General features: G+C 36.9%; 1 protein-coding gene across 6 annotated transcripts in view; it reads left to right on the forward strand.

Moving 5' to 3' along the window:
- Window positions 1-1,276: 1,276 nt before the first annotated feature.
- Window positions 1,277-15,306, forward strand: part of LOC134533896 (origin recognition complex subunit 5) — a 28,378-nt gene continuing 14,348 nt past the window's right edge. Inside the window, exons 1-7 of one of the 6 annotated variants that reach the window (XM_063371674.1) lie at window positions 1,277-1,329; window positions 3,632-3,994; window positions 7,726-7,891; window positions 9,369-9,487; window positions 10,051-10,237; window positions 11,446-11,582; window positions 15,043-15,206. In XM_063371674.1, coding sequence (XP_063227744.1) covers window positions 3,833-3,994; window positions 7,726-7,891; window positions 9,369-9,487; window positions 10,051-10,237; window positions 11,446-11,582; window positions 15,043-15,206 — 935 coding nt within the window. In that variant the 5' untranslated portion in view covers window positions 1,277-1,329; window positions 3,632-3,832. Of the gene's footprint in view, window positions 1,706-1,728; window positions 2,091-3,631; window positions 3,995-7,725; window positions 7,892-9,368; window positions 9,488-10,050; window positions 10,238-11,445; window positions 11,583-15,042; window positions 15,207-15,306 lie in introns of those variants that run through there. The other 5 variants (XM_063371675.1, XM_063371676.1, XM_063371678.1 and 2 more) reach the window with 5 other exon arrangements.

Consider the following 15,306-nt stretch of genomic DNA (forward strand, 5'->3'; position numbering starts at 1 on the left):
TTAGCTTCCCGTTATCAAAAAATATGCACACAAAATATACAAACAATATAATTTTTTTATGGTTCCTGGTGGCCAAATTATTATTACAACCTGGGGCTGGGCCCGTCAAAGAGCCTGATGCAGTGCACTGCTTCCTTCACCCTCCCTTATATTCTCTGCAAACCCTGTGCATACGTGCACATGAGCCAGCTGGTTTTGTAGATTTAATTAAGGGTTTTGTTCTATGTTTTGTTATTTAATTTGTAGGTATGATTATGAATACATTTATCTTTGCTTATAGTAAATTTTGAAGCGATGTCGACTATGTGCCTTCCGGTGTACGTTACCCGTCACTGACGACCACCGACTTAGGTAGGATGTGCAGTTTAATACTATACATAAACTTTTTTTTTTCATCTCAATGCAGACTGCTTCACACAACTGTTTAATCCAAACATTGAAACTTTTATTACTAAACACGAGGAGACTGTATGGCTTGGACCTCACCTAGATTGATTCAGGGTTCTTGGGCTGTTTTCAAACATAGAATATTCTGGAATATGTAAAAGGGAAGGCGTAAGGTTTGGATCCGATCATTAAAGGTGTTTCCAAAACTACGTTTTATTATTTAAGCACGTGGGAGTGCATGACTGTAACAATGATTAAAGGAAGCCATAAGAGTCCACATGTAATTAACTTCATTTAACTTACTAGGCATGAATAAGGTTGAGAGCACGCCAGGTCTGTGATAATAATTGGCAGGTGGACTTGAGTCTTAGCACCCCAAACAGGACACATCACACCCTAAGCAAGTCTCGTAAGATTGGTTCATATGCTTTTTTGAAAAAAAAACAGTATAAATGACATGCAAAAAATTGTTAGATATGTACATAACCTATATAGTCATCTTGCCATACTTCAACACAAGTTAAATTTTTTAAGGTTAAATATTGTATTTACAATAAATTTTAGTACCATTAATTATTGCTTTTCTAATGCCAGCATAATAATTTAAATCTGCAAAAAATTTAAATTTAGATGAATAATAGTGCAGTTTAAAATTGTTGTTAAGTTTAATTTTTAATATACGTATATAAAAATGGTTTCTGGTATGAAACAAAATGTCAAAGCTTATTATTCATTTATGTAATTGTCAGAAATGGAAATATTAAGATTGTTGATTCAAATTATGAATACAACGTTTAAATTTCAAATTACATTATTCAAAAGGTTTGTGCTCGTGTTATTAGTTTGTCACCCAGTTACCAGGGGCGCTAAAAACTGTGCCCAGCAGTCTAGTGGAGGAATTTCAGAGAGGAATTTCCTTTCTATAACTACTCTTTAATCTATGTATGTATTTTTTTCTATGGGGTTTTTGTTCGTTGGTAAACGTCTTGTCTTATTTGTGCCCTTGTTATTTGGTAATTATTTTCGAGAGAAAAACACAAAGGAAAATAGCTGTTATGCTGGGAGAGGGGTATATATTTTTATAAAACTATAATGGCATTGCGATATTTCAAGTGTTTTACTTTTTAACGATTGGTTAGGTTAGGTTATGTAAATAAAAACTAATGTGAAATGTTGGTTAGCTTAGTTAAATTAAAACTACAATAAAATAGTAAAGACGTTTGGTTATTTTAGATAAGCTTATTTTAAATTATTAATTCCTAACTAACGGTCAAATATATAATTAGGAACAGTGATATAATTATCCTTGGATGATATGGTAATGTTAAATTAAAACAGATATTTCCTTGATTGTTTTTCTAACAACTAATAACTTTTCCCTCTTAACATCCTTCACGATATCCTGTGCGATTTCCATTCCTAACCTCTTCATTGCCTAAAACCTCTCCCCCCCATTCTCCCGTTTGTAGACTTATTTCTTAGATTGCTTCTTTCATGACCACCTTTAACTGCCTTTCCAGCTATTACCTGTCTCTCCTCCCATGCAATGTGCCTCTGTCCAAGCTCTATGACCATTCTGATGGCCCTGTGTCTCCACTAGACACAGTTTTACCTAGGCGAGGCAAACGTCCCCATTGCATTTGTAATAGTGTGTGTGCTGCTGTTCACAGTTGGCTACAACATTTACTTCTTTTTCTCAAATTGTGAGTTTTTCAGAATTTGGTTTTGCAACATTTGTATGGTTTACAACATTTATATAGTTTAAAACATTTATACATCCCAACCGAATTGCACTACATTATTAAACAGATTATTTAAGATTACAAAATTACTGAAAAAGCTAAAAATTATCTTAAAATTAATGGTGGCAAATAGAAAGTTTAATGGGAGTTGAATGAAAATAAAGAGATACTATCTTGCTGTTCGCTTGTGATTCTAATGCTGTGTAATTAACTAGCACTGGGTAAATTTGTAATGAGGAGATCATTTGAAAAAAATAACATTTCAAAAATTGTATTTTTGAATATTACACATTATGAAGCTCAGGAAATTGAGAGCTAAAAATTGTAGAAAACAAGATAATAGAAAAGGAAAACTTCTGTGACCTAAAATTTTACTACTGAAATAAAACTTGTGAACTAAAGAATTTCAAAATTAAAAAAAGAATTAAAGAATTAAAAAAATTAAAAAAAGAATTAAAATGTTGCTGCAGGTATAGTTCTTTGGGAGAGAATTTGCACAGATCGGTAAATACTTAATTTCCCTTGATTTTTTTTTTTTTTTTACTTATGAGACATTTCTTGGCAAAATTTAATTAGTCAAGCTATTGTAATAAATTTTCGTTAGTATTAATATTTGATACATATTATCAAATCCTTTGATTTTTCATAAAAATTTACTTTGTATACTTTGTCAAATTGCGAGTGTATCAGAATTTAATCTATTAAAAATGCACTTTGGCAAGAATTTACATAATTTAATAACTCTTTTGGCATATTTCAAAGAGTCTAGCCCTATATAATTATGTAAGCTTTTCGGAAAATTTGCAACAAACTATAGCATTGCACAAAAAAGTAGACATAAATAAGAAACTGGGATACAAGAAAAATAATCTTCAAAAAAATATCTATTTTGATAGCAGTGTTAATATTTATCACTGATCTTTCAAGTTTTAGTGTTTTTCTGGAAATGTAAGAACTTGAAAGCAATGAAAAATGCTATTAATTGCGGTATGTCACTAAAATTCCTGTGGTAAGTACAGAAAACCATTTGGGAATCGAACCCTTGAGACCCTTGGTTCACCAGTCAGAAGCTCTAATTACTTTTATCTATTTATTTATTTTTTGTCCATTTGACCATACAGATGTTTCTACATAATGGTATAGGACACGTTAAGATATATGTTAATTATATGTAAGTGCAGACAGAAAAATAAAGATAAAAAGAGAAAAAACAGCATTACATTTATCAAATATAGCATCTAAAGATAAAAGTAGATATAGATATATACATAGATGTTTATAAAACAGTAATACAAGTACAAATATAGCCTACAGAGAAAAAAAAATACAACAATAATAAATACAAATAAAATTAAACAGTAATACAGTGACAATTTTATATATTTTACAATAAAAAAAATTCTTAATATAAACATATAAAGGTAAAAAGCCAACATTAGGACTTAGAAAACTGTGTTAAGTTTAGTTACGTTCTGCAGCAGTTTTAACCCCCTCTGTTTCAGATGCTGAGAAGAACTGATTTACATAGCTGCAATTGGAACTCGGTGACAAATGATTTTCCAAACATTAATCTTGGGGGTGATGATTACTCCAAAATTCCTGTGTTGTTGATGAAGTTGAAAATTCAAGAATAATTGTGTAGCTTGCAAGAACATCAATTCGGAACATTCAACTCAATCTTACCAACTGTTGAATATATTTCAATGATGGAAGTAGATTCAAAATTTGTGTTTTACAACAGAAAAACAATTCTGTTGAATATGCAGCACAGACAGAAACTAAAAGTGTTGGTTAAAGATAAACTTTCATCCACTAATCCATGCAGAGAAAGTGAAATAGACACTTTAATGGGCTTGCTTGTGATGGTGAGTTGGGTACTTAATATGTGGCACCTCTGAATTTTGTGTACTGTAATACTGTACCCAGCATAATGTCAATTAATTGAGCCAAACCTGTATATATTTACTATTAAGTTATTTTTTTTTTTTTTTTTTTTGGAAAAAAGTAGCACTGTAGTATAAGACATTGGACCCACATTCCCAAGGAACTGGGTTCCAATCCTGATCTATCCATTGTAATTTTGTTTTTCCTGTGGTTTGCCAAAATCATTCCAGTGAAAATGCTGGGATGGTTTCGTACCGTAGGCCTTGGCCGATTGCTTCCGCAGTGTCCCGGGTGTGTTTCGTGAGCATGGCCGTCGAGAGGGAGGGACGTGGTAGGCACAGTCCTCAGGGCCCGTTTAAGCTTTCAGAGTTTGTTTAGTGCATAAGTTTACCCTGATATAATGACTGTTACAAGCCTATTGCTAATACAGTTATATTGTAAACCTTACATTACAAGTTAAGCGATACATGCAGATCACGATAACATTTACAGTCTTTCATTTTTTTCAATTGTAGGGGTTTGAAAAGTTGTACCGTAGTAATGGTAGGGGGGGCTCCCCCCACAAATTGTTTTGTCCCCTGGGCCATGAGTTGCAGTGTCTTATGACCTCAGGGATGAGAAATTGAAAATAAATTACAAGGTTGTGCTGGTGGCTTCCCAGTGAGGGCTTAACTGGGCAAGTCTGCCATAAGCTGTGGATTGAGATACTCCCGAGTAGCACAGAGTTCCTCCAGAGATTCACTCCCAACCTTTTACAGAGAGTCTCGTGTGAATCAAGTTTCGATACAGTGCAACTGGTGGATACTCTGTCTATGCTTAGCTGTGTAGGACACGTGACCTGCTGTGTATCTTGCACACAAATAGGGTCACTTAAAGTGGGGTAAACTGCAAGAAATTTGAAGCTATTTGCTACTTTGTTAATTTGATCATTTACGCATTTCTTTATAGTCCATGAAGAACAAAATGTTGGGAACTAAATAGAAAAAAGTTCTGGAATTTTACAAAAAAAAACTTCTGTTCTGAAATTTTTTGCAATACCATTACATTCGAGGGGCTTTGCCAATTCATAACTACACTCGAAATAACAGTATAACAGCTAAAACCGCAGCTTATGTCATCATGCATACACACACACACATACGCACAACAAATTTAAGGGTAATCACTCGCTGTTAACCCTGCTCTGGATCTGCCTATCTTGTGTTTGCAGAGCTGTTCCACCTTGCACAGAGAAACACTTCTGTATGAAGCCATTTTCATTTATAATACGATGAGTTCACTATTTGTATGCCCAAACTGCATTGTTATTTTATTGTGATATTGCTCTGTACCTCTTGCATTACACTTGCTACTGTTATTAAGTCCTTGTAGGGTATTCCTATTAATAATAGGGGTCCTCATAGTACATAAAAAGAATTTAACTTTGATTATAAGTATTAAATTTTTAACAAATACCAAGGATTATTTTTGGTAGCATTGTCTTGTATGGAAATTGTTCACCTGAACATTTACAAACGTTTTACTTTGAACCACAGCTGTCAATTGTCATTTATTGGTTTTCTTGCACATAAATATTGTTACGATTTACCGCGGGTTCGTAAAGGATAGCCCAATTAAAGGTTTTATTTCACACACAGTTTTATTGATGGCCACTACTTATGTCACTTACAAAAATCTTCTAAAATGACAAATAATTAATTACACTTAAAGAAAGGTCTATTCCCCAGTCACTCGTTCCGCACACCTCGCTGGGCCGCACCTCTGGCGCAACTCTCGCTGCAGCCCCCCTCGTGGATCTTCTCCGCGGGACTCCGTCGCCACACTCCGCCGCCGCTGACGCACTTCCCCTTCGCCGAGGTTCCGCTCGACTCCTCACTCAAAACTTCGCTCGGGACTCCGCCGCGCCCGCAACTCTATCGCCCGGAAACTCCGCCGCAGGAAAACTCCCGACTCCACTGAACTCACTCACTCCCTGCCCTGGAACCTTCGTCCAAGGTCTTCGCCACTCTGCCGCACCCGCGGCACTATCGCCCGGAAACTCCGCCGCGGGAGAACTCCCGACTGAACACTCCGAACTGACCCACTCCGACTGGCGTCCTCGGGCATATTTATAGGCCCCAGCGCAATTCCAGAACTCACGAGAGCGGCCGAGGCCTGTCGCGTCATCGCGAGCCGTCCCGACAGCAGAAATCTCTCGAAAACACGTGTCGGCAGCTTGCGCAACTCCCAGCTGTCCGGTGTCAGTTACGTGTCAAAGGCAGGGCGCCGCGCGGGGGGAGCAAAGGGCTGGAGGGAGATAAAGCGGCGACCCAGGTGTGCACGGCACATCTCATGTTACGGCGTGCACCTGCGCATGACGCGGCCTTGCTAATGTTCGTAACAATATTGTTACGAAAGTAACATTGGCCGGGACACGTGCAGGTGCACAGCTGGCTGGCCACTGCCGCAATATGATATGTGCCGCGTGCGCCTGGAAGATAACAAGGATTGTCGCTTTCCCCCCTCCTTCCCACCACTCCCTGCGCGGCATCCTGCCTTTGACACGTAACTGACACCGGACAGCTGGGAGTTATGCGAGCCGCCGACACGTGTTTTCGAGAGATTTCTGCCATCGGGATGGCTCGCGATGACGCGACAGGCCTCGGCCGCTCTCGTGAGTTCTGGAATTGCGCTGGGGCCTATAAATATGCCCGAGGACGCCAGTCGGAGTGGGTCAGTTCGGAGTGTTCAGTCAGGAGTTCTCCCGCGGCGGAGTTTCCGGGTGATAGTGCCGCGGGTGCGGCAGAGTGGTGAAGTCCTTGGACGAAGGTTCCAGGGCAGGGAGTGAGTGAGTTCAGTGGAGTCGGGAGTTTTCCCCCGACGAAGTTTCTGGGCGATAGTGCCGAGGGTGCGGCGGAGTCCCGAGCGAAGTTCCGAGCAAGGCGTCGAGTGGGATCTCGGCGAACGGGAAGTGCGACGGCGGCGGCAGAGTGCATCGACGGAGTCTTGCGACAGAGGTCCGCGAGGGGTGCTACGGCAAGAGTTGCGCCAAAGGTGCAGCCCAGTGAGGCGTGTGGATTGTGAGAAACGAGTGACTGGGGAATAGACATTTCTTTAAGTGTAGTTAATTATTTGCCATCTTAGAAGATTAATTGTAAGTGACATAAGTAATGGAAATAAATAAAACTGTGTGTGTGATAAAAATAACTTTAATTGGGCTATCCTTTACGAACCCGCGGTAAATCGTAACAATATTTATAAATTAATTTGTTTGTAACTGGCCTGCAACTTGCAATATAGTTTGGTTTTTCGAAGACTAGAACTACCGGTAATTTGAATCATTTAAACAGTGTTTTAATTGTGATCCACCAGAAATTGTTACAAGCCCTGTATGACTACATTTAACACGGTTCATCTGGTGGTTAATCTGCTTGTGTTTATGACGGGAAGTAAGTGGCAGACCATACAGCTTAAGTACATAATATTTATTATATTTATGGATTTAAATAACTGAATGCATTGTTATACTAATCAGTCACATAGATTCATATTATTTGTTAACATTGTTGTAATAAATGAAGAAAGTAAATAATACAAAAGTTTTTTTTTTTTTTATCCGATCTGACTCAAATATTTCTAATTAAGAATTGATAACTTTACTTTTTATGTAATATTATAAAAATACTTTAATTAAAAATTTTAATGTACAATTTAGGTCATGTATTTTTTTCAGCACTATATGCCTTCAAGCATATTTATTTATGGGCATACTGCTACTGGAAAAACACACACAGTGAAGAACATTCTGCAAGAATTGAACTATGCAAATGCTTATGTAAACTGCATTGAATGTTACTCACCCAAATTAATGTATCAACAGATTTTGCACGACTTGTTTGGTGAGTCAGTTTAAAAGAAGAGTTTCAAATTCAAATTTAATTTTTTTATATGTTAATAAGTATGTGAATATATTTACAGTGGATAGAATTATTTAAATTCTTCTGTGCTACTAACTAGGTCTTTGCAAGAGAAAAATAATGAGCATGTTTGGTGTCATGTCGTGAAAATAGATTGTAATCTTTTTTATTTTATTTTTTTATTTTCAACTATAAAAAAATACAAATTAAACGTATCACTCATGAAATAATTCTCAAACGGCAGTATGTACAGTATTCTTAATTTGATAATATTCTCTAAACCTCTTTTCTGTTTCATACGGAATAGTAAGTTACTCTATGATTATAAAGAATGTAACCCACAATTGCATTCCTTTTTGCCCATCTGACCTTAGGAATTGACTTAGTATATAAAATTTGGTAGTCATGTAGTCATCATAGCATGTTCTTGTTTTAAACTTGAATCAGAATTAATATAAGCATAGTCCACTCAAGCCCTGCCTGTGTTCAGGATACCTCCTACATAATATTCTACCAAATGTAAAACTTTCCTCCTGTCTTGCGATGATGCTCTTGCTGGCGATCGACACTGGCTGCTTGTGCTGCAACCTAATTAAAGTCTCTCTCTCTTCCTGCCTCGAAACAGCTCAGTTTAACTGGCTACTGAATCAATCATTGTCAAGCCCATTTACCTTTGTAATTTTTTTTTGTTTTGCTGGTTTCACCTTTTGTCCAACTTCCAGATGCTGGCCACTGTCTGGAGCCATGATTGTCGAGTTTGGGTGGGATCAAACTGTAATTTTTTTTTCATAACAAATGGGGAACGAAGCAGATGCTGCAGTGTGCCGCTAGGTTTTCTCAGGCTTCTCCTGTCTCTCCTGTTGTAGCTCCACTTCACTGTTTCACGTCTTGCCCGTCTCTGTTGACGAGACGTTAAACTCTGATTCAGTTAACTTAACATTGTGAATTCTTTCAAGAGTGTCGTCGAGGTCTTGACTACAAGACGGACGAGGGATCCAGAACTTCCAAAATTGACTATTTGGGTGGTATGAAAACACCAACTGCCACTTCTCAGCTATTTGCTACTTTGTTAATTTGATCATTTACACATTTCTTTATAGTCCATCAGTGTTCAAAGAACCATCTAAGTTTCCTATGCTTTTGGTTGTGGAACATAGGGTAGCACTACTGGTGTGTGTTTTTTTGGGAATGGGATGGATTTCTGTAGATGGTTTTTTTCTCCTGATACTTCAGTCTAGCTCACAGTCCTTGGGTGTGTGGAGAGTAAGCATTTGGGTTGGGATGAAGAATGCTTGTTCTTTCAGTTTTCCAATACATATTTTCTTTTATGGCAGAGTGGTGATGTATGAGCTTATTATTTATGTGTTTTGTCATGCTTTGAAGATACACTTACAGTGAGAACTACTGTATGAAATAAAAACTTTGTTGCATAGGTTATATAAATTTTCGCACTTTATAGATGATCCTGAACAGTCCATATTGGATTCCATTTTTACATGTGACAACATGATGGATTTTGTCACTCACCTCGAACAGAATGCTTCTTGTGAAAGGATTTTCAAGGAACCATATGTGATAGTGAGTGATCAGTTTTGACAATGTTATTCACTGTTAGTTCTAATGCTGGTATGTCAGCTTTTGTAGTTATAACTAACTGGTGTAAGGATAAGAAAATCCACAAAACTAAGTCAAGAATTTTTTTTTTAACTGCCTTTACGTGTATGGAGAGTGGGGGAGTAACTTTAATTCCTGGAGATGGTCAATAATATTGCAAAATGTTATTCTTTGTTAATTTTATTTTTTTAATAATCTGTAGTGGAATGAATTAAATCATAATTATTGTGTTCTTTATTTTCAGTAATCTTAGACAGTTAATATAGTAGCTGGTTTGAGCCCAGAGTTAGGTGGGTTGGTAGTAATTTTTTTATAAACATAAAAGATGCGCCACCAACTGCCACACAACCAACCTTTCTAAACTCAATAGAAATTTATTGGTAGTTTAGTGAGCCAGTGGTTGATAACCAAACCTTCAGATATGTCCTTCATTAGAGAAAGTGATAATAATCCTTCCATTGCATAATCCTGTTGTCAATCCAACATTAAATGGAATCACCATAATATCATTACATGAACTATTGCAGGTATTCGACAACTGCGAAAACCTTAGAAATATGGACGGAACATTTCTATCAGCAGTTTTACGTCTCCAAGAATTCACAAAACTCAACTTATGTGTAATTCTTATAGCTGGAATTTCCTGGGACAAATTCTACTCCAAAGTGAATTGTGAAGTCCCAATCATTGTTCATTTCAGGCAGTACACCAAAGGTAATACATATATATTTTCTTGGTTTTCATTAGAGTTAGAATAAAATAGTTTGTTGATTCTTCTGATGTAGTACACTAATACCTCGACTTACGCTACCGCGTCTTATGTGAATCCAGAGCTACGCAATTTTTAAATTATCTTGTTGATTTGTTTGTCTTATTATGCTTTTGTGTTATTTATATTGTGTGTTCTTTATATCTGCAGAGACGTGATAGACTCTACTATGACTTCCAAACGAAGTAGAACAAATCCTTCTGCATCAAGCGAGAAAAGAAAAAACTGTAATTTTGGAATGTAAAATTTTACATTATCAAAACTTTGATACAAAAATAAAGATTTGTGAATTGGCAAAGAAGTTTTATCTACCAGAATCAACAGTCAGAACAATTATAAAAAGTGAAGAAAAAATTCTCGAAGCTGTCCAAACTGCTCAATCAATGAATTCAAGCATCATTCGTTAGTGTCATGGTATTATCACCAAGATGAAAACGTTAAAATTATGGTGTGATAATCAAGTAAGTGTGAAAAATTGTCCTGTTGATCAGAATACTGTGTGTTCTAAAGTTAAGCTGGTTTAGAGAGATTAAAAGAAGCAGGAGAGGTGGCTGAAGATGAAATGTTTAAAGCTAGTAACGGTTGGTTCGGCCGATTCAAAAGTCGCTGTAATCGGCATAGCATTGCAAAAAGGGAAAGAGGCTGTGTTTCTCTATTCAGAGAAACTCAAAGCTCTGATAAAAGAAGGTGGCTATACCAGCCAAACTATATTCAACATGGATGAGACTGGCCTGTTCTGGAAGAAGATATCTCGAAGAACTTTAATCTCACCTGAAGAGAAAACCTTCAAATGTTTCAAGGCCGCCAAAGATCGATTGACAGTGATGGTCGGCGCAAATGCTTTTATTTTATCGCCCAGAAAAATTGAAGAGCATTAATAAAAATAAATCTAAAGCTGGCTTGTCCGTGTGATGTGGAGTACTGAGAAAACACAATATTTATTTCTTTAACAAATATTCATAAAAGCTGAGGAGGGCAGGGTCTCGCAGAGCATGTTTTAAATATCATTGTGCCGTATATTATTATTTTTTTAAATTCCAGTTAAAGCTATATTGACGTTCTGTGACCCAGCAAAATTGCTAGTCCGGCACCGGAATGACTCGGTGTGTTTTGTTTTCCCGCCGATGTCTCAAAGCACAATGTGTGGTTGCAGACGAGTTGCTTGAGCTGCTGCTGCTGGATGTGAATGCTGACCCCCGCATCCCCCGTCACCTGTACCGCGCGTTCCTGCAGCTAGTGCTCGCCGTGTGCTGCAGGTACTGCTGCAGCCTGGTGGAGCTCAGACACGTAGTAAGTCAGCGTGTCGTCGGCAGTCTGCGTGGGTACTTGCTCCTAAGAGGCCGTGTCACAGCATGCCGAGGTTAAACACTTCATCTGATACCGTGTCCTTATTCTAGAAAGTCAGGGGAATCCTGGCAAGTTACGTGAATTCCTCAGTGAAAGTAATTTGAGGAGAAAATATCATGGCTCTAATTTTCCATCACCCAAAGTGAAAGAATTTTAAAAATTTTTTAATGATGTTTTAGTACATAGCTATACACACACTAATAATGCATATACAAGTGTTCTGTTAAATATAAAAATAAATAAAATAGAGTTAACTCAACCAGCTATGGGGATGGTGGAGGGTGGATTTTCTTTATTTCTTTAAAAAAAAAATAGGTAAATAATTTTTAAAAAATTAAGCTGCTAATTTGAAATTGTGGTCTGGGAAAAGTCAGCAAATTATTGCTATAAATTTGTGTGGACATCCTATCTAAGATCCATTAACATACATTGCAATGCCAGAAATACCCTCTTTTATCGCATAATCGTCGCACGCACATAATCGTCGCACCCATATTTTAGGGTGTCAAAATTTGGATAAAAAAATAACTCTTGTGTAAAGATTGCATGATGTTTTTGGTCCCGCTATTAGATTCCGAGCGCTTTGTGTAGTTATTTTTTCCGTATAAAAGATCTATTTTAAAGTATAAATCTAATATTTATTCCATCTTTACCACTTGTTTAATTAATGGAAATACGAAGTTGTCTGATGTGTAAATTTTCTTTTAAAGACTTTTTTAACATTATAACCTTTATTTGTTCATCTGCATCGCAGCGGTGTACCGCTTATAAAAATGTAGCCAGCGTTAGTAGGCATCATTCATTTTTTGTTATGTTGCTTCCCATATAGAGCGAGCACACATAGTCGTATATCGATATCTTGCTGATTCATACACCGCGCGCGCTCTGTTGAGTGCCAAGTTAACTATATTTGATGGCCCGCACACCATTGTGTGTACTACGACGATAGTTATGCGTTAGTTCAGGCTCGCATTCAGGTCATAGATTTTGTTTTTCTATTTAAAGTTGAAGAAAGGTTATTAATTTAAATTGTTTGGCATGCTCTTGTACACTCCACTTTTTAATTAAAAGTTATTTCCATGAATGGGTTTTGTTTTTATGAATAACTTTACCAAACAAAATTTTTTTTTTCCGCATAAACGTCGCACCCCTACTATTAAAACTTAATTTTAGTATAAAATGAGCAACGATTATGCAATAAAACACGGTAAGCCTTAATGTGGGTAACATTTTAGTAATTTTAGTAACTTTATGAGAGTTGTGTTTTAATATTTTACTGATTAATGTAACGTGAGTGAATATAACCACAGTACAATTTTTAATACTTTGTATATCACAGTATCTTCAGGTCACTTCACAAACAAGCCATGCACACAAAGCAACAGCAATGATACTAAGCCAACACGTACAAGCACTTCAATAAAATAATACACATTAGCACATATCACAAACATGGTAAGATGCTGAAAAAGGTAAAAACATACTGCAGACACTGTATCAGTGAAGGAAGGGGGTAAAAAAAAAAAATCACAAATACTGCTTTGTAGGTGAACAATGAACTAGACTTGGCACCCAAACAGCCCAGAAAAAAAAAACATTCTCAGCACCACCTGGGTGAACCAGAGCCACCTATGACAATTCAACTTCAACACTAATAATCTTAAAACTGGCTACGAAACTGTGGCCCATATAATAAATCCCATTGTCATATTAAAAAACCAAACACCCTCTTTTATCGCGTAATCGTCGCACCTATATTTTAAGCAGTCAAAATTGGGATAAAAATAACTTCACGCGTAAACGTCGCGTGTTGTTTTTGGTCCCGCTATTAGATGCCGAGCGCTTTGTGTAGGTATCTTTTCCGTAAAAAAAATTTAATTTGCTACAACTTTTATTCAACATGTTTTTTCACTATAGTGCACAGTTTTCAAGTAACGGTGTGAAATTAAAGACTGTTTGGACGGTCCAGAGTCTAACTTAACTTAAATTTGTTATATTCTGTTACAACAAGTACTCGCGAGAATTTTCGCCGCCATCGTCAGCTCTCGTAGTAACGAGGTTCCACTGTACTTATTTAATTAACGGAAATACGAAGTTGTCTGATGTGTAATTTTTTCTTTTAAAGACTTTTTAAACGTTATTACCTTTATCTATTCGTTTGCATCATCACAATGTACCATTTACAATAATGTAGAAAGCGCTAGTTGGCATCATTCGTGTTTGGTTATGTTGCTTCCCGTATAGAGCACGCACACGTAGTTGAATATCGATAGCTCGCAGATTGGATGCAGCGCGCGCTCTCTGTCAACAGCCGAGTTAACTACATTTGATGGCCCACATTCTTTCATGGCAAGTGTGGACTACGACACGTTAGTTCACGTCTCAGATTCAAGTGGCTTGCGTTAGCGTCAGAGTTTTGGTTTTTCTATTTAAAGTTGAAGAAAAGTTTTTTTTGCACGACTTATTAATTTAAATTGTTTGGCGTGCTCCTTTAAACTTCACTTTTTAAGTAAACATACTTTCCATGAATGGGTTTTGTTTTCATAAATAACTTTATCTAACAAAAAAAGAATTTTCTCGCATAATTATCGCACCCCTATTTTCAAACTTGATTTTAGAATAAAATGTGCGACGATTATGCAAGAAAACACGGTACATGTATTGTGTTTGTATTCAAATTATCAGCTCAAAGTGAAGGAGTTAAAATAACAACATTACCTTTGTGTTTTTGTCGAGACAAAACTTAGTCTGGGCTAATGCATATGTTTACAGCCACACCATGATTCCAAAATGGTCAAAAACAGCATTTTCATATCAGTTTAAAGACAAGTCATTAATTTATTTTTACCATTGTACATCATTGCAGTGCTGCCAAGTTTGATAGATTTTATGTAATTATTACTAATATAGGAGTCCAGTTACAAAACTGCAGAGTGTTTTTTAATATGGAAACATAAATACTTAATGCCACATCTTAAATATAGTGTGTACCAGCATTTCGTACAGTACATACAGCTTATTTAGCTCATGTACTTAACTAGAAGATAAACCTTAACATCAATATAAATTGTTGAAAATTGTTTAATGGATGGGATTGTCTAGATACTGTATAGGAGTGAGTGCTAATTATTTTGTAGAGTCCAGTACCTATTTGGTGTAATCCTAATCAAGTTTGTTTTACACGTATTTTGTTGTATGCATGAATGTGATTACTGATAGCTGATAGGTGGGCCTGGCGATTGGGAGCACTTTCATTGGGATCATTAATTAACTCTTTCCTCTCACAATCTCTTAATTGTCTGGCATCGGCATGAAACATCTAAATTAAATCTCACCTTAATGTTCTTGTTTTTTCCGTGTGAGCTTGCCTGCAGTGCATTTTTATCTGTCTTTGCCTTTGCAGGCAAGGACCACGTACCGCAAGCTTTGCGATCCGGCGGAGGAGTGCGCGCCCGAGTCACTCGATGTAAAGAAGATGTGGGTGAAAATCAAACCTCATCTGGAAGCATCCGTGAACAAGCTGTACATGCGGGCGGCAGGGGAATGGGACAGTGGCCCGGCACGCTGGTAAGAGCTGGTTCACAGATAGATACAATTTTCTATTTGATAGACTAATGTACTGATCTTTCATTCTGGATGTCTCTGGGGCTGGAATTTCAGCCCACTC

Source organism: Bacillus rossius, chromosome 7 (assembly GCF_032445375.1).
Source record: "Bacillus rossius redtenbacheri isolate Brsri chromosome 7, Brsri_v3, whole genome shotgun sequence".
In the NCBI taxonomy this organism is placed as follows: Eukaryota; Metazoa; Arthropoda; class Insecta; order Phasmatodea; family Bacillidae; genus Bacillus; species Bacillus rossius.